Here is a 19,368-nt window from a genome sequence, read left to right as displayed (position 1 = left end):
GCAAGAACTCCCTGCGCATCCATGCGCATGAATAAGACCAGGGATAGCACAGCAGCAATAACCCCCCCTTAGGGTAAATGGAATAGAACCAACATGAATGTTTTGCAGATATCATTAATTCAAGATTTTAAAGTACAACATAATTCGAGAATTTATTTTGATTCAAGGGGAATCTGAATGCCAAATCCTGACTGACGAGAGGTGGAGCTGGGGATGGAGGAGGGTAATTAGCTCCTGAGAAACGCAATAGCTGCTCATAAAAATGAAGGAGCTTATATATACAGTGATAGGGGGATCAGCTGAGAGTCACTGAGGCGAGCTTGACTTATGTGACCTGCCAGAACTGACGCTACGCTTAAAGTGTGTATTGTGTATTTATGTTTTTATCTATTTATTATCTCATAATAATTAATAATAACAAGTTTTTGTGCGAATGTGTATGTGTTGGCTACCTGTTGCGAACCAAATTGCCCCTTGGGGACATTAAAAACATTTCAATTCAATTCAACACTATTTTTAGTGCTAAACTATTTATCTGTGTCCATTTCTCCACATTCATTAACAAATCCTCTGTAAATGCAGCAAGTTGAATCGTCCAATTCCTTGCAAGGCATCAATTTGTTAGTGAAAATGCAGTGTCTCAACATTTTAGAAAATTCTGACATGCACTTCATGTCATTGTTTTCGCAATAACCCATGACCAGGGTTGAATGCAACACAAAATATGAAAATTATACAACACGAATAACCAATAAAGACCTTTATTCTCAAAAATACCATAATTTTGCACATAAAAACAACACTATAGAAGCTGATTTTGTTTCACTTTTCCCAAATAGTGATAAATGTGCCCTTAGCAGTTTGCTTACTCAAGGTTAAGTGTGAAAATACTTTAATTTTCGTTTTAGAGCAGTGGGAAGTCATGCATAAACACGCTTCCCCAATATTTTAGACAAATACAAACACAAATATGTGCCATTTCTCTAATCCCATTTCAAAGTGCGTTTAAATCTTATTACAAACTCTGTTGAGACTATAAAACTTAAATATATACGCTAACGTAACATGTAAAACTTGAGAGTATGAAGTAGAGTTTGGTGCTTTGCATCACCAGGCTGTGGTGTCTTCAATCATTCTATTAGAACTCACAGCCTGAAGACCCACAACACAACATTTGTTAATTTTAACCAGAGCAAAGGAAGGTTCATGGCAGTGTTAGTAATGTAAGATGGCCACTGACAAGTTTGCTTTATAAGCAGCTGTTTTATAAATTAAGTTGACAATTGTCATGCTTTGCGAAAGTTACCTACTCCTCTCAGTATTTTGCTAGTGTATCTCTTTGGATATGACTTAATAATTTACACCCTCCCTTTTCCACTATGGTAAAGTAATAAAATAGACATGTTTCCACAGCTTTACATTATCCAAAATACTCATTGGTTCCAGGTTTACATAGACATGTGCTCGGGAAGTACGTAGGAGATATCATCCCACGGGTGGCGGTAGAGACCCTGTTTCAGGCGTTTCTGGTCCAGATAGTGACCTGTGGGATTGACAGTGAAAACAAATATGTAAAAAAAAAAAACATAGTAAACAACTTGTTTTTACATACCCTGACCAACACAAATTATATACACTCCCCCAGGCTGCAATTTTCACACAAATGTTTGCCTTTAAGTGTCTAAAACAGTAAAAAACATGACAGACATTTTGGGTAGCTAATAGAGGATATTGCCGCATTCATCCCATGTCGTAATTACTAGATGATAAACCGTGATGTTCTCTGATCTGTTATTGTTGTCAGACTGCCAACACTATTAACTGCGATTAATCTATGAATTTTAAGTAATAAAAGCACAATACATCAAGTAACATTTGCAAAAGCCTTAAACAAACTTATAGTTCAGTAAACTTTAGTATTTAGCGGGATTTTACATATAATCAACTGTGTTACCAACATTCAACTGTATCGTATGTCTTTCTATTATGTTTTTTAGATTATTATTGCATTATTAAGACATGTACAACAGTTGATTATAGAAAGTATTGAATATAAATATTATGAGATAACTACTTAACTACATTTTACAGCTGAAGCCACATGAGTGCTTCCGTGTGATGTTGCAGTGGTCAGGTGGTACAAGTCAGAGCCGCATAAGCACCTTATTTTCCCAGCGGATCTTAAATTTTAGAATAGTTGGGAATGTAAGTGTCTGAACAGTGAAGGGTGATTCAGTGGTTTACCGATGAAGCCGATGCTGCGTCCCAGAACGAAGATTCCATTGAGAGTACCGATCTCGACAAACTCATCTGCCTCATCCCTGCAACACATAATCAGCTCTCATAAACATACTCAATTTAGATGCATGATCTGTACAAGGAAATAAAAAAAATGTCAGTTAAATACAACCCCATTTCCAGAAAACTTGGAACCATTTATAAAATGCAATAAAATCAAGAATCTGTAAAATTATCTTTAACCTTTATTTAACTGATAAAAGTACAAAGAAAATATTTTCAATGTTTTCACTGACCAACTTAAATAGAAACACATTTTGATTTTGATGGCTGCAACACACTCCACAAAAGTTGGGACAGAGGCATATGTCCCATCACCTTTCCTTTTAATCACTCTTTTTAAATGTTTGGAAATTGAGGCTAGTAATTGTTGCAGTTTTACAAGTGGAATTTTTGCCCAATCTCGTCTGATTTAAGACAGCTGCTCTACAGTCTGAGGTCATCGCTGTCTGATTCTCCTTTTCATGATGATCCGGATACATTTTCAATAAGAGGCAGATCTGGACTGCAGGAAGGCAGTCAGGCACATCCATTCTATGGTGTAGTAGTGTCTAAGAAACCACTCAGTTTTAGCATGTGCAGAATGAGGCCTGGCATTGTCTTGCTTCCCAGGAAAGATGTCATCTTGATGGCATTATAATAAGTTCTCTGTACAAAATATAGTCTCAATAAAGTGTCAATGTTACCTTCTACGCCTCCATGTCAATGGTGCCTTAACACACATGCAAATCACCATGCCGTTTGCACTGATGCACCCCCATACCATGACAGATGTTTGCTTTTGCACCTGTTGCTGATGAAAGTCTGGATGATCTTTGGGACTGAGAACTTAATGTCGTTTTTCTCTAAAACAAGCAGAAATGTGGACTCATCTGACCACAGCTAGGACTGATGTATAGATTTCTCCTTGCGTAACAGAGATTCAAGTTGCATTTCTTAAATCTAAGCAACTGCTTAATGGAAATCCCAATGTTAAAACTCCCTGATATTTCTGTGGTTTCCATGACAGTGAGAATCCTGGCACTGGAAAGATTTAGGGAATAGAGTTCAATCCTAATTATTTTAAAATATATTACTCTTGACTTACCGTGTGAATCCACCACATGTTCTTAGTAGGTCGACAAAAGCCACACCAATAAAACCATCAACGTTTAGAATAAGGTTGGGTTTCTGCAGAGAGCGAAAGAGATTTTAATATCAGCATCATGAGGAGAAATTATCACACAACCAAATATACATGCATTTAAATGGCTTTAGTAATAACGTCACCTTTGAGGTGGTGATCTTCTCTACATCGAGGGCATAGTCTAGTAACTGTGTTGACGGGAAATGCTGCTTCACAAAGTCCTTCAGGATCTGGACCCTCATATCAGGGTTATTGATCTGTCACAAAAAAAAGGCCAGGAATTAACACATACAACATATTACCAGCTGCATGTATGGAAATGAGAATAAGAGCTGCAAGTAATAAAAAAATGTAACACAAAAAACGCTCGATTCATTTGGATAACTTGTACTGTATTTACATACTTTTTGAAGCTTGAAAATGTTGATTGCGTGAACTTTCAATGGATAGACAAAAATTATGAGAGAATATTACAAACATTTTTGGTGTTCAAAAGAAGAATGGAAGTCCTATTGTTTTGGATTGGAATAACATAAGGGTGAATAAATGACGACAGTATTTTCATGTTTTTAAGAGTCACATTTAAATCTTGATCCAACCTGGCCTGTCCCTCATCAGTCAAATTTTCTGATATTTGAACAGGCTTTCTGACTTTGACAGTAATCAGAGTATGCAAGAGTAACAATTTATAATACTGAATTTTTATCGCATAGCCACGTGAACCGGAATTATCCCAACAACGTTTTATCTGTTTTATCAGTGTTCCTCACTCCCACGGGGCATTCTAAATACCCAGTGATGTTGACCAACTGTCTTCTGACTTGAATTTTGATCTGTTGCTCACACAAAGCTTTTTTTGATTTGGGCTGTATGAACTTTTATGAAAAAAATGTTTTGGGAATGTTTCCTTTAAACACTAAGGGCCAGGGCTTGCACCAATGGAAACCCTCTTTTGTCTGTAAAAAAAACTAGTCAGGATTTACTAAAGACGCAGTGAAAAATTAGCTTTAAAAAGCTGTGGAAAGATACTTTTTGGGCTGAGATTATTGCATATGCATTTGTAGAAGTTTCCCTTTCAGATGCAAAATTTCAATAAACCATGCAACGTAATTTACTAAGGTTTGCGGTAGCCAATTTACTGGCATCATTTAACACCTCAAAAAAAGCATGTCTTAAAACATTTTGTGCTTGACAAGGCTATGAAAGTTGATGTAAGAGGAGACAACGCAGACACCAGAGAGCATGTGGTAGAAGGAAGATCATTTGTTTCAATGTATTTGAAATGCCAGAGGAAGGCGTTATCTGAACATAATTTGCCAAGCCAAGTTTTTATTTGTTACACCTGTGTTGTTAGTAGATTACCCGCATTATTATCATTGGCTTTGCTTGTTTGGGACCCTATACTAATTTGTGCCACTCTTGGGCTGCGTTTACACTTGCCATTAATATGCGACCTGTATCCAGATGTTGTCCACATATACATTGAAAAGACGAGTGTAAACACGCTTTTGATCGGAATGTTATCCGATCAGCGTGTCCAGGTTCGGAGGTAGTCGAGGACGCATTGTGATCAGATCTCAGTGTAATGTAAATGCAATCCAGCCATCGTGTCTGCATTCACAGGTGGACGTCACACAAAACTCTGCCCACTGTCTTTATTCCTCTCTCCAGGAATTACTGAACGTAGCTGTGTGGTTTTGCGATACAGTCGAGTGCGAATTACATCTCAAATATACTGAAATGTTTGCTTTCACACCCTAAAGTTGCAGAACCATTCATTTTCTGTAAAGAACGCACATTTTTCCCCACCACAGCTGGCAACGTTCTCAGTAACGTTTCCATTACGCCATCTATCCACATTATAAGTACTTGCAGCCTCTTCATCCTCCTCATTTTGCGAGATTTGTAAAATGTACCCCGACTGAAAACTGTTTTTAAAAGAAAACCCATCACTTCAGGTCGACTTTGCACCGGAGCCATCCTTTTTTTTTTTCCGCGGGAATGCGAGATCCGATCTGTTAATCAGATACATAAGCCACTTGATGTGGAGGTGTAAACACACCGTGTCCTGACTGGCTTATGATCCGATCTGCTTGATCAGATCACGGTGATCACATGTAAATGCCAAGTGTAAACGCAGCCTTGGTATATTGTGTTAGTAATTATGGAAATGAGCTTCTGTGTCAGTGTTCTTTAAATTGCGCATTGTCAGTAGATCAGCCGCAGAACTCTCATCTGCTTTTATGGGATTGCGGTCGCATTCTAATTTGTCCAGTTTAGTAAATCAGGCCCTAAAAATCAAGATTTTCAATGCATCCCTAGAAAGCATCCCAGAGAACAACTGTAACCAAGGTTCTCTGAGAAGGAGAACGAGACACTTCGTCATGGATTGGCGCTATGGGGAACGCCATCAGCGTGACCGGTGTCTGAAGCATGTGCAAACACACGGAAATAATTATTATTAAGAATTATCCAATGGGTGGAATGTGGCCAGGACACCGGGGTTACACCCCTACTCTTTACAAGAAATGCCATGGGAATTTTAATGAACACAGAGAGTCAGGACCTCGGTTTTACGTCTCATCCGAAGGATGGTGCTCTATGAGGGTATAGTGTCCCCGTCACTATACTGGGGCGTTAGGAGCCACACAGACCACAGGGTGAGCGCCCCCTGCTGGCCTCACTAACACCTCTTCCAGCAGCAACCTGGTTTTCTCAGGAGGTCTCCCATCCAGGTACTAACCAGGCTCAACCCTGCTTAGCTTCAGTGGGCAACCAGTCTTGGGCTACAGGGTGATATGGTTGCTGGCATAAAGGTGTCTAATGACCCACTCCTCTTAGGGAACGAATGCCTCTACTAAAAGACCTGATGGTAGTTAGGAAGGGGAAGCAAACTAAATAAAGGGATGACAGATAACAAGGAGCGACACCCTGTAGGCGAACTTCCTCTACTTATTAGCATTGTCAAACCAGGGCCATTCCAAGGGGAGTGCTAACCCTACTTTAAGACCCAACAATAGGGGCAGAGATGGCTAGATCTGCCTGAGGAGACAGTACAACCTTCACCTATGGTTAATTGGCGTGTGTTTATACATGCTTCAGACATTGGTCATGCTGATGGTGTTCCCCATAGTGTCAATCCAAGATGCAGTGTTGAGTTCCAATTCGAAAGGGAACTAAAACATTACATGGAATAATAAATTAAGACTTTTTTGCCCTGATATCCCTTCATATAAGTAATCTGGTCTCATGCAGTGTGTTTCTCTCTGTATTTGTGTGCATTTACTGATTTGACTCGATGTCCGATGCCCATAATAAGCATGCCATCTTTCTTCATTTTGTTGACAAACTCCATGGGCAGCAGGCCGCTGTCAAACGCTTTACTGAACTGTTTAGCAGCTGCGTCCAGAGCGCCACCGAATCTATCTCCCTGCAGAACAGAAACAAACAATTCAGTTTCAATTAAATACAACTTTCCTTTTTTAATTATTATATTTCTTAAATGTTTCTTATCATATCAATGTTCAATATCATATATAATCACTATTAAATAAATAATTCAATGTTTTCTTAATGTTTATTGATAACAAATATCAGCAAAATCAAATATGGCCATGCTCTGTTTGCTCATATTTGATATGAGGTTTACTGAACTCTTGTTCTTGCCAGACTGTAGCAGAACCGGTTTAGTTAGTAAAGCTGTAGTTGTGTGTGCAGTAACTGATCTTACTATCGTCAGAAGTCCAGAGGTCAGACTGGACACCAGGTCTTTACCAGCACGAGCACACACAATGGTGTTATGAGCACCAGATACAGCCGGCCCATGATCAGCAGTCACCATCAAACACATCTCAATGAACTGACATGCGTAACGTGGTAATCTGTCAAAAACACACACGCACTCATGTTTCTGGGCCAAAACGTTATCCAAGTAGACAAATAACTGGTCAATGCATTTCAATATGAATATAAATATGTGAATAATGAAGGAATTTTACGTAACAAACCTCCTCTGGAACCACAGCAGGCCCAGCACTCCTCCTAGACCCATTTCCTCTTTGAAGACCTCTGTGATGGGCATACCGGCGTATATGAGTTCCTGGCCCCTTTCATCACAGATACTAGTCATGAACGACGCAGGTTTTCGAATCAACCCCAACTCCTACACAAAGACACAGGCACAGACAAATTTACTATGCATTTTAGCAGCCAGTAATTTTCATGGCCTTATAACGATTCAAGAGACATGCAAATGCATTTCCATCCAAATTCTCCACATTTGTTAAAAATGGTGCATGATCTTGAGGATGTCCACCCTTATTTTGTCACAGAGCAACTATATGACCAGATTTAGCTTTGCCATCACAAAAATAAATTACATTTTAAAGTATATTCAAATAGAAAAGTTATTTTAATGTGTAATATTTCGCAATATTAAATTTTTTCCTTAAATATATGCAGTCTTGGAGAGCATAACAGACTTTTAAAAAAAATTAAAAATGTATGTTTCCAAACTTTTGACAGGTACTTTACAAAAGCAAATCTGTTCTTACAACTGGTGACAATTCATGACTTCCAAAACATGAAAATCTTGATGTACAGAAATAAGGCAGGTCTTACTCTTGCCCAGGAGTAATCCATCGGGACGGTAGGAGGAGGAACTTCCTGTGCAGGAACAATGATTCCATTTGCGACAAGGTCATCATACACAAACCTTCCCAACAAAACAGAGACAATTAACATATAGCATTAAAAGGTTAATGACAGTATTAATTATGGTTGCTGGACTATATTTAAAAATAAATTACATTTATCTGACAATAAATCACATTTTGATTACAAGGGGTGGGAAATATAAACAAAAAAAGCTTTACTACGATAATCTAATAATATTTAGTTCCATAACGATAAATAAAAAAATTACTGAAAAAATTGTCAATTTGACAACTTCAAACATAACAGTAGGCCTATTACAAATTTGGTTAAAACTATTTTTTAACAGTCATGAACATTTCAAAGAAACAAATATTTACTAAAAACACTGATTTAATTATTATGTTTCGCCATTGTTTAAGCTTTTCTCTTTTTACCAGATGTTGGCTCAGTAACCATTCATAAGGATTCATCAGACTGATTCAAAACAGTAATGTAAATAAATATTAAAGAATATAAAAGAACCAGCTCAAATGAGTCATTTGTTCAAAAAATGTGTTTTTGTTTGAGCATGAGTGAGAAAACAACTCAATTCAATTAAGACTTACCAACACATCTATTAATAAGTTCTTATGCTGTGGCGCTGGAGAGGCATAACCGAGATAGAAACAATGCAAATATTTTTTAAATGGTACCGTCTATTGATTACTAAGCAAATCATCACATGCACTTAAAATGCCTTTAGTGTTACAGATGCATATTAAAATCAGTGATATTTTTGTGTCAAATGACATTTGACGTCAAGAATACAGCTGACACAACATATTGAATTTGTCTCTTTTCAGAATGTTAAATTATTGATAATATGTCTGTTGCTCCCCCTTCCCAATTTGTTTGTTTGAATGGATGTTATATTGTTATATCTAAAGACAATAAAAAGTTGATAACAAAAACAAAAAAGAATACAGCTGTGAAATCCCTGTATTGCCAAAGCAATTCTACGCAAAGTACATAGTAAAGGGCCTGAATACTGAAATTATAATTACACAAGGAAAATTATAAATAACATAAAAAATGTATTTGTTTTACAGTAAACGTTTACTGACGGCAAAACAATTTAAACTCATAACTGTAACTTATTTCAAATGAAGGGGTCTGAATGCTTCCTCCTGTTACTCACTTGATGACGTCACCCAATTCATCGAAGCTGTTGGGCACAAATGCACCTGCTTCCCGCAGTGCTTGATTTTTGGCCACAGCGGTCTCTGACTCTTGATTTGCACATGCTCCCGCATGGCCAAACTGCACCTAAAACATTTAATTCAACACAATACTATGTTAACAGTTAATTCGATTAACTTGCGCTAACTTGGTTAGGTATTGACACATACTGTACAGTACCAATGCAGCACTTCATGTTGCCATTTTTGGCATGTCCATGAAGCACACAAGACCAAATGGTATCTTATGTCATTTACTAAGACAGAAGGGTGCTCTCGAACGCCTCCTTTGCATTACAAGAGTGGAGAACCACATGGGCTGAGGGTGCCAATTGGGCCAGGGCTAATATGCAAAAAGTGTCTCTAAAGCCATGTAAAAGATGTACCTCAGATGAGAACATGGTGGCACACGTTCCAATACACCAGCACACGACTGGCTTAGTGATTCTGCCGTCTGCAATGCCCTGGCAGATGTTATATTCCTCTGTGCCGCCGATCTAAAAGACACCACACACAATATCATTCGAATTACAGTGCCTTATAACTCAACTCTTATATTATTACTGTAGAAGTTACAGAATAGTTATGATAAAAAAGATTTAGACAAAGAACAGCGCACCAGTGGATTCTACATGAACATGTTAACAAATCTGTCCCTTTTTACAGACATTAAAATAATCTCAATGAGGAATAAAAGGATTGGGGGTGAATTATTTAAAATTATATTATATTGAAAAGATGCAAAAGGTCAGAGCACCTTGTTGGATTTTGACATGTCTCTATGATAATCATTTATTGATGAGTTTTTGAAAAGTTTTTTTGGGAAAATTTTTTAAGGGTCATAAAATGCATTTTCAGGTCTTTATATTATGTTTCTAGAGGTTAGCTTATAACGTTAGTAAGTATATAGTTTAATGTTTTTTTGTATCAAAAAATATTTATTTCATTTGCACTCTGTCACAAACACTTAATTTTTAAGAAGCATTACCGCTTTCAAAACCGCAGCTAAACTTACACTACAGTGATTTTCACACCACATCCATGCCCTCCTCTACACTGTTTTGATGCTCATGATGGCCAGCGCTGTATTAGGGCCATAAATATTTGAGCCAGTATCAGATTAAAATTAACCGATGCAACCAGACGAATTGCCTCCAAGGTACACAATACTTGGCATTGGCGTAGCTTTGAATATAAGATATTGATAAAAATCGGCAACATGTTGAGAATGATTAAGAAATGAGACAATTCACATTCATTTGCTCAGGAAAGTCATTAAAAATAAACTTTAGCCATGCGTTTTTAACAGTTTGATCTTTTGGAAGGGTATGCACAGTTTTGGAGGTCCAGTTTGTCTACATCCAGGGACAGAACAACATAAATGCGTACATAAAGGACATTTTCCCATGGCATTTCATAATCCCTTTAATAAATTATAACATGTTGAGATGAGTTTAGAAGTTATTTGTCAGAGAGTGTAATACTACAGACTCTTATATAACTCCAATGACAAAATATGAACATTCTGTGACTGTGTTTCTGTATGTACAGGCCTCCGAGGCCTCCCTTATTTAGGGAACTGTCATAAATATCTTTGTTCCAGACCAGTGTTATGAGAGTCTCTTCAATATCATAGGTATTTAATTCTTAGAACTAGGTCCACATGTTGCACACTTATCTGTCCATCCAATACCACTGAGTTTTAGCATTTAATGAATACAAATCCGTGTAAAAATAAATTTGATGTGAAAATGCCTTTTTTTTTTCATAAGAATATATATATTTCCCATGATCTCACCTCTCCCAGAACGGTGATCATCTTGACGCCTGGAGTGTCCTGATATCTGAGTACATGGTCCATGAATGTAGAGCCTGGGAATCTGAGTATAAGAGCGACACAGCAGTCATCTTAGTTGCAGATCTGTTTATTAGCTCAATCGAGTAATAATTAGTACTTTCTGAATTCTGCTTTAATTGAGCTTATCCCTATCTACTGTATGTCTGTCAAACTAAATAACGACGCGAGTCAGCTTGTTTGCTGATGTACCTGATGATTTTGGAATTAATTACTTTTTTACAGTTAAAAAAATCAGAAAACACAAGCTTTTGTATCAGGATGTTATGCTGAAACACTAAATATAATGGTAGAAGACGAGAAAACAATATAAGTACAGGGGGAAATTCACCCAAGTGTCAAGAACAGTCATAAATATTGACATTAACACACAGGGAAAATGTGTAATGGTGCACTAATGATGCAAAAATTAGTAAATAATGCTGGGATTTTTTTGTATTTGTATTTTTCTTCAACTAATGTACTTCGGTTGCATGTCATGTTATGTCATGTTATTTATAACTGAGCACAGAGATTCACACAGGATTCCATTCAGCATACTTCTGTTTTTCAAATAAAAACAAATAATCCATGTCTCCACCTTATTCCTGACGGCCTTACTGCGTTTTGAATTATGGGTGGCACTTCCAGTTTGGGGAACTTCCATTCCATTCGAAAAGGCTGAAACGAATCATTTCAAATCATAAGGTTGCTCAACAAATAAAGCTGATCCGTCAGTTTGACTGGATAAACTATCAATTTTCCTTCATGATTTATTTTCAGGCATCATGAGAATGTTATACTTGGTATTTTAACGTGACATGTTATAACAAGAATATCTATGGAAAGAGCTCTTTTCAGTCGCTGCTTTCTTTTCCTCGTGATTATTTTCTTTTTTCCCATTGCAATCCGCTGTAAAAGTGTGAAAAAGGACAACATATACTGCACATTTGTGGTCTGTTCCCCCGAATTTAATTTACGATATATTCCATTAATTATTCACTGGAATGCACGAAGAATCTCTCGTTATTCTCCTCAAATCCTTACAACTCTTACCACGTTTGTTTTCACAGATAAATGCAATTTATAATCTGTCAAAATGACAGAAATCACTTTTAAATAGTATCATGCAAGTTAATGAACATTTTTGATTAAGGCAACATAAGTTACATAATATAGATATATATTACTACAAAGATATTTAACCAAAGACTCGTGCTTTTGGGGTTATTTGGTCTGTTGAAAGTACCTTGTTGATACTTTTACACTTAAATTTCCTTTTAATGTTCGCTAGTTGAAGGGTGAGTAGATTAATGTCATCTAATTGTGACAATTTTTTACGTATTGCGTTCATAGTTACGTATTGCGTTCATATTGCGTTCATCAGTGACGTCTTTCACTGATTGTTTACAGCTTAACGGAAGTTACACCCATAATTTGCACAAAGCGTCATGGGGCGTAGGAATAAGGTGGATAAGTAAAATAAACATAAATACAGAAAGTCTAAAATTAAGGTTTAAAATAAAGAGTGTCAGTGTCATAATGATTGACGAGTCTGATCCTTGCTATTTCGATATTACGGCTGGATTTCATAACAACACCTTTTGACCATAGTTAAAGGCATTTGTTAGACAAAGAGTTTTGTATGTGTCCGACAGTTCAGTAAAATGGCGGATAGCAACAATGCTTCTCAAGCAGCGATCTGATTGGATATTTGGGCTGTCAGTCGTTTAATTATGATAAGGTCGATTCACATGCTCTGTTTGTCACCTGTCTCCTCCAATAGCAACTCCCTCATAAACCCCGTCTGTAGTGTGTGAGATGATGTTGTTGAGTTCATTGGACATTCCTCCTGAGCGGGACACATACGCCACGCTTCCCGGCCTGTACAGCTTTGATGCCAGGATATTGTCAAGCATTCCGCCAGTGTTCCCGATCTTAAAGCAGCCTGGCTTTATACCACCAACCTAAAACACACAGGTTGAGAGAATCTCATGAAAAAACTAATATTTTGCAGAAAGAAAAGGAATGACAATTTTAGGACCACGAAAGACATTAATACACTCCCATGGATGTTTGTATGGACTTTTGAGTTTGTTTGTTATTCTCATTCTGATCTGTTACTACAATACAGGTAAATATGTGCAATGTTACCAGTTTTTATAAATCAACTAATATGATTATTGTCTGATCAACTAGTTGGGTGTTTAGCTAAATAGACTTTGTCATATCCAAAGCCAAATCAGAACGTTCGGGAGTAAAACACAATGAAAGACATTATTTTCTTTAGGCAAATTAGTAGCACTCATTTGATTTTGGGATGAAATATGACACAGACATGTTTTTCAACAGGCTTTCTGAGATTTATCATAATGTTAATATTCACACATGTATATTAAACATATATAGCTATACAAATACTCAAACAGTTTGAAATACTCACAGTTGCAGGTCCAATGATAGTGACGCCCTTTTCATCGGCTGATTTGATGAGTTTGCGGGTCAGAGCTTCAGGAATGCCTTCAGCTATTATAGCTATAGTGTGTATCTAATAACACAAGATCACTCAAATCAGTGCAAACATTCACAACAACAATTGCGCTTTTTACACAATGTCCTCTTATGATTTTCAATGTTAAAAGGTAATTTTTCCATTTAGAAAAATCATTTGAATGTTTAAAATCTCACAGTAAACTCATGTAAGATTTCAAACATTCTATCAAACAAAGAATATCTTAAATATCTTCAAGTGTTAATAAATTATATTGAGCTTAATTCTAATGTATGCTAGCATTTAATTACATTCAGAAAATAAGGTTGACAGTTTCAGATCTACAGTATTTATTAATGTTGGGTTTGGGGAATGTTACGTTTAAAAGTAACTTCTTTTTAAAGTATCCAAATATGTTAAATATATATAGGTAGTAATTTCAGACAGTGTAAGTTGCCTTGAGGGCAAACCATTGCAGTGCACACCAGTGTTCTCCAGACACAGGATAGCGCAGAGCCGCCCTAAGGCATGCGCCTTAATGAACATGTAACTGCAGTAAAGTGTCATTTTGTATCGATTTTCCGTCACTTGGCAGTAAGAAGAGTAGCATAGCATCCTAATCTCTTATTAATGAAAGTGACACGTGAAGGTCAAGTATGGTAACCCATTCTCAGAATTTGTCCTCTGCATTTACCATGTCCAATCCAAGTCAGTGCGCACACATTAGGAGTAGTGAGTAGTGAACACACACACACAGTTAAATGTGAATTATATTCCAATGTGCATTATTAAATTAAATTTAATGTCAAGCATGCAAAGTACACACAACATTGACATCGCAGCCTATTTATTTATCAAACGAAATGTCATTAAATCAAACTAAAGAATTGCACAGCTCAATTTAAATGGTCTGCTGTACAGTACAGGGCTGTTTGTTCTATAGACCTTAGTCAGTGAAGCGCAATATTACATATTTTGACAGGAATGAAAATGAGGCTGTGAGGGATAGAATACAGTGCATTCAATGAATTGTAAGGTTGTTTAACAATCTGATTGTTCAGCTCACAAAATTAAAAATAAACTAATTTCAGAAGACAAAAACTCTCATCTCTCAAAAACTTTCATCGGCATTAAATTCAATATGGTGTATAACCTGACTAATGTCTATTAAGAGATTTACTTGATGTATACCCCGATGCAACTTGTGTTTTTTTCTCTCTCTCAACAATGCATTTTTAACCCAGTGCAATATATATTTAGGACAAGTATGACTTTCTTATAGAAAATATGGTAATTTTTTAACCAGGCAAAAGTAATGTAGCCTCTCATCCTAGTTTAAACCAAAGGGAGAAGGCCAAAAAGATGCAACCTGCGACCCAAACAAGGTTAATGGCATAACTCACACTAAATTAGAAAGTCCACACACTCCAAGCACGGAGACTAAACCGACAAGACCTGTAAATCACCAATGTGCTTTTCAGAGGCCAGAGGCAATAGCAGCACAGTCTCACAAACATGCTGACTGCAACCTTTGGAATGGAGGGACCGTGAGTGCCTCTAGTACAAGCAATAGGTCTTAAACAGGAACAAGTCAAGGACAAGAGGGCACCAGCCAGTGTGTGCACCCCACTTGCCAATTTATGTACATCACCACGGAAGTCCGTCCTCATGAGGAAAATGAAAAATCTGCATGTCTGCCTTAAAAGCTTCTCAAGTGTACTACCAAAAGCTCAAGGCAATTTATGTTCCATAAGGTCTACCTGGCTGTCTTAAAGACCTTGGACTGACTTCTTTTGTAAAGGCATCTCTCAACACAGAGGGATGCCCCCTTCTATAGAATGACAAGTTACCCAAATGGGTAATGCCTGCTGCCTCTGCCATTAAGCCCCACATGTGAAGCCCCTGTCGGGCAAAAAGTGAGTGTATCCACTGTCAGTTCCGGGGCTTGATCAGGCCGCATCTGGGCTTCCTCTGGGTCAACGTCCATGGATTTTTGGCCGGCTGAATACCTTGGTCCAAAGCGGGCCAAAAGTGGTTATGAACAGAGGCGGAGTCAGGAGACAGTCAACACTACTGCTCATTTTCCATGTTATTACATCAGGCTACCAGCTAACCTCAAAATTTAAGACATTTTAAACTATTTTCAGCTCAAAACTCACTTTCAGACACCAACGAGTGTTTTAAATAACTTCCTTGCGATCCGATGGGGATTCTGATCACAGTATGAGGCAGCAATATATCTATATGCGATGCTGAAGGCTACTTATGCTAACCATTGCGATAATAAATACACATACGTTTATTGAAAATACCAGAGACCGCTTGAAGAACATAGACAAAACATTTATGATTATAATTGTGTATTTGTTTGGTTTCATGTTTTATCTGTCTCTTCCCTGTGCCTTTGTTGATACCACACTAATATATCCGCATGTCATAACATGCACTCCGGTTAACTCGCATAACTAATAACTCCTGCTTTCTCCTCATGAGTTCCCTCTCTTGCTCTGGCTGAAAGGATAACAATATAGAGACGGAGAGATCGCTCAAACCTCCTCAGATCGCAATCATTGCATGATTTCGTAGAAAATTAATACAAATCCTCAAAAAATGTGACGTAAACATGATATTTTGTTGCTAAGTTGTAAGCCTTTGAACTTAAGTTGTTTTTTTTTCGCCGCTAGGGGTCGCTAACCTCTTACAATAACCAAGGCGTAGGTTGATGACGCATAAGCAGAATTATGGAACTTGTCGTCATGTCGATGGATCTAATAATGTTTATGGATGAGTGAATACATTCATGTTTTTTTTTACATGACTGTGGTACGAAGCAGGTCGCGATTGCTAATGAGAGACAGATATCAGCACAACACGCGAGTCCTGAAACTACATGCTGTTTAGTTTTTAATGTTGTTTATATGTCTATGTGGTGTTTTTAATATGCTGTAAGACAAAACATAAGACAAACACAGTCTCAAAAACACGGTTTGAAATCGCTGGTGTTTTTAACATCACAAACTACCTTGTAACCATAACCAATCACATCAACAAGTGGATCTTTGAGCTGGTGTGAGTGAGTGGAGGCGGGGCTAATTTGCTTATTTATAGAACCGCGTATACTAAATGAGGCAAAGGTGTAGAGTTACATTCAATTTTGGTGATCAAAGATGAGTTTTAAGGGATACAATTATTGACTACAGGGGGACATTAAGTCTTTAAGTAAAAAGCATTCGCTTCTGTTAGTTTTCAGTCAGCTGGTGAAACAGTGGGGTTGTGTGACGTGACTTCATTCTATGGAGGCGTGTTAAAGGTTGTATCAGCAATTTTAGGCCCAAACATAAATTATCACATTCATCTAATCTTTCCTAATTATCCGCTAGCGCTGCCTGCCCCATAACCAGGCCGTCAAAAAAACGCGTCTCTGTAGGCAGCCTAGGCTCTGAGATTTGCACACAAAAACAATTGATTTCACCAACCACCAAAATAAATAGTGTTCCAACCAATCACCGACAGGGGCTGGGTGTTGTGAGGTTTTGCGCTCGTGCATGGCTGTAAAGTCGGAGCTGAAGAAGAAGCCAGCGTCTATCAATGAACAAGAGAAATTGAACATGGCTGAGTGAGTCAATCCCCAAGAAGAGGAGGAGGATTAGGGCGAGGGAATACCATTGTGTTTATTCCAAGACACAAATAGTTATCGGGAAGGCCTTTACAAGGTGAAGAGAACTTACATTTTTTAAATCGGACGCCGAGGTTGCACTGTTTCTTCTGGACAGGTGAGTAGCTGCTAGTGCTGACTTTTTTGGATGTGAACTGTGTGAAAATATCTTTAAGAAATGTGCGTGCATGATCGTTTTTTTCATGATGCACAAAACGGGAGGGAGGGGCGAGCTAACTTCAAACACAAACACATCTCGCTTCAAACACAAACAGAAGTTGGCCAGCCAGTGGAAAAGCGGCTATAGACTCCTCCAAGTGGGCTAGATTCAACTTCCTCATGAATAACAGAGGGTGAATGCTGCTGCCCCTCTTTTTAACCCAAAAGTATCACCTGTAAAGGCCACAGGTCGCAAACAAAACAGAGAATAGTTATTTAGATTTAAATATAAGGAAGTGGGATTCAAATAAATTGAAATTCATATAGTTAATATTTTTATGTAGAAAAGCAATCATTTAACATTAACTAGACAAAGCCTTGTTTGAAAGTTTTGAAAAACATTTGAAAGGCCTTTAAGTTTGGAGATTCATGCCATACGGACAGAGAACAAGACAAATAAAAAAAAATATATATATATTTACATTCATTAATCTTAACTAATGGTAATTTTCAAATGCTCACAATAAATTCCATGTTGGTTATTAATGTATTGTTAACTTATAAGAACACAGACATGGGAACATCAACCAAGAATGCTTTAAATAATGCTTTAAAAGTCCTTAGTTAGTCCTTTTTAGTTAATATAATATCCCCAAAACCTAATGCATGAACTAATGCTTAACAAATCGAAACTTCCTGTTGGATGTGGCCAACTCATAATTCAAACTCACAAATTGAAAGGAAATAAATTCAGAAACTCTGAACAACGTTGGGCTTGGTTTATATGTGCATCAGGGAGCAATCTGGCAATACATTGATGTGATTCTGAACAGGCTTCCGAGATGATCACTGCTGCGATGCGTTCTCATAGCATTAGCTACTCACAAAGCATTGAAGTGACCGTAATGAAAAAAATGTATTAGCTGTATTTAGCAGCTAACGGAAACCCAGGGCTGTAATTATGGGATTTTACCTGAGGATACTGCAACGTTTCCATGGTGCTGTCGAAAGCCGAACGAAGGGAGGCAAAATTTATGAGCACATCAACGTCTGGATGTTTCTTCATAGCATCGGCCATATTCTTGTAGACCGGCAGTAAGATCTCCTTATGACCCCAGTAAAACTTCTGCTTGTGGTCACCACTGAAACATACAAACATGCCCTTAAATCCCATTTGACAATCCTCAGTGCCATGATGAGCTGAAAAAACCAAGTATTAGACATGATACAAGTTATATTACATTGGACAGTTTGATCGAAAACACTCAGCGCAAGATTTTTTTTAAATGTATTTACGTGAAGGGGTAGACCATTGCGACAACAGAGGGTTCGTCACGTGAACACACGTAATCAAAGTCCAACATTCCCTGAACTGCCCGCGTCTGCATGCCCCACACAATTGCCTTGGTCTGCCTGCTGAAGAGAGTCGTGGGTTTAGCTAAAGGGATAGAGAGACAAACATTACACTTAGATTCAACTCCATGTCATTTATATGCTTAATTCCACAAATCAAAACTATGTAAATAAATAAATGACCATTAAGTTCTGCCGAGCACAATGAGGTGCAACATTGTTTACAAGTGTCTAGATGAAAATGGAAAACAAATAAAAAACAATTGACATCAATAAGGGCGTGAAAAGACTCCAAGAAACATGAAAAAAGGACACGGAAAATGAGAATTAGACACATCATGCATAAGGGAGCAAACAAAAGAACAAATACATAGTTGAGGAAATAAAGATACAAATGTTACATATTAATTTGGGATTTGATGTTTAAATAGGCTTTCAATATATTTTAATATATTTGTTAAATATTTTAGGTGAAGTGACCGTATTAAAGCAAGTTTACCATTTTTTATAGATATATTGATAGCCTTCCAATTAAGTATTAAATAAAGTAATAATCTCTCAACTAAACACTCATGTTAT

The 19,368-nt window shown here is 37.4% G+C and overlaps 1 protein-coding gene across 2 annotated transcripts in view; it reads right to left on the bottom strand.

Moving 5' to 3' along the window:
- Positions 1 to 746: 746 nt before the first annotated feature.
- aclyb (ATP citrate lyase b) overlaps positions 747 to 19,368 on the bottom strand; it is a 50,588-nt gene continuing 31,966 nt past the window's right edge. For both annotated transcript variants that reach the window (XM_079596418.1, XM_079596417.1), the window contains 15 exons: positions 18,733 to 18,874; positions 18,410 to 18,578; positions 13,575 to 13,679; positions 12,902 to 13,098; positions 11,096 to 11,177; positions 9,684 to 9,794; positions 9,258 to 9,385; positions 8,045 to 8,138; positions 7,432 to 7,586; positions 7,155 to 7,305; positions 6,711 to 6,854; positions 3,568 to 3,681; positions 3,386 to 3,468; positions 2,245 to 2,321; positions 747 to 1,543 (listed from right to left, as the gene is read on the bottom strand). In XM_079596418.1, the coding sequence (XP_079452544.1) occupies positions 1,449 to 1,543; positions 2,245 to 2,321; positions 3,386 to 3,468; positions 3,568 to 3,681; positions 6,711 to 6,854; positions 7,155 to 7,305; positions 7,432 to 7,586; positions 8,045 to 8,138; positions 9,258 to 9,385; positions 9,684 to 9,794; positions 11,096 to 11,177; positions 12,902 to 13,098; positions 13,575 to 13,679; positions 18,410 to 18,578; positions 18,733 to 18,874 (1,847 nt within the window). In that variant the 3' untranslated portion in view covers positions 747 to 1,448. The remainder of the gene's footprint in view (positions 1,544 to 2,244; positions 2,322 to 3,385; positions 3,469 to 3,567; positions 3,682 to 6,710; positions 6,855 to 7,154; positions 7,306 to 7,431; positions 7,587 to 8,044; positions 8,139 to 9,257; positions 9,386 to 9,683; positions 9,795 to 11,095; positions 11,178 to 12,901; positions 13,099 to 13,574; positions 13,680 to 18,409; positions 18,579 to 18,732; positions 18,875 to 19,368) is intronic.

Source organism: Phoxinus phoxinus (genome assembly GCF_949152265.1).
Source record: "Phoxinus phoxinus genome assembly, chromosome: 21".
Taxonomy (NCBI): domain Eukaryota; kingdom Metazoa; phylum Chordata; class Actinopteri; order Cypriniformes; family Leuciscidae; genus Phoxinus; species Phoxinus phoxinus.
This window is presented reverse-complemented; position numbering and strand designations above follow the sequence as displayed.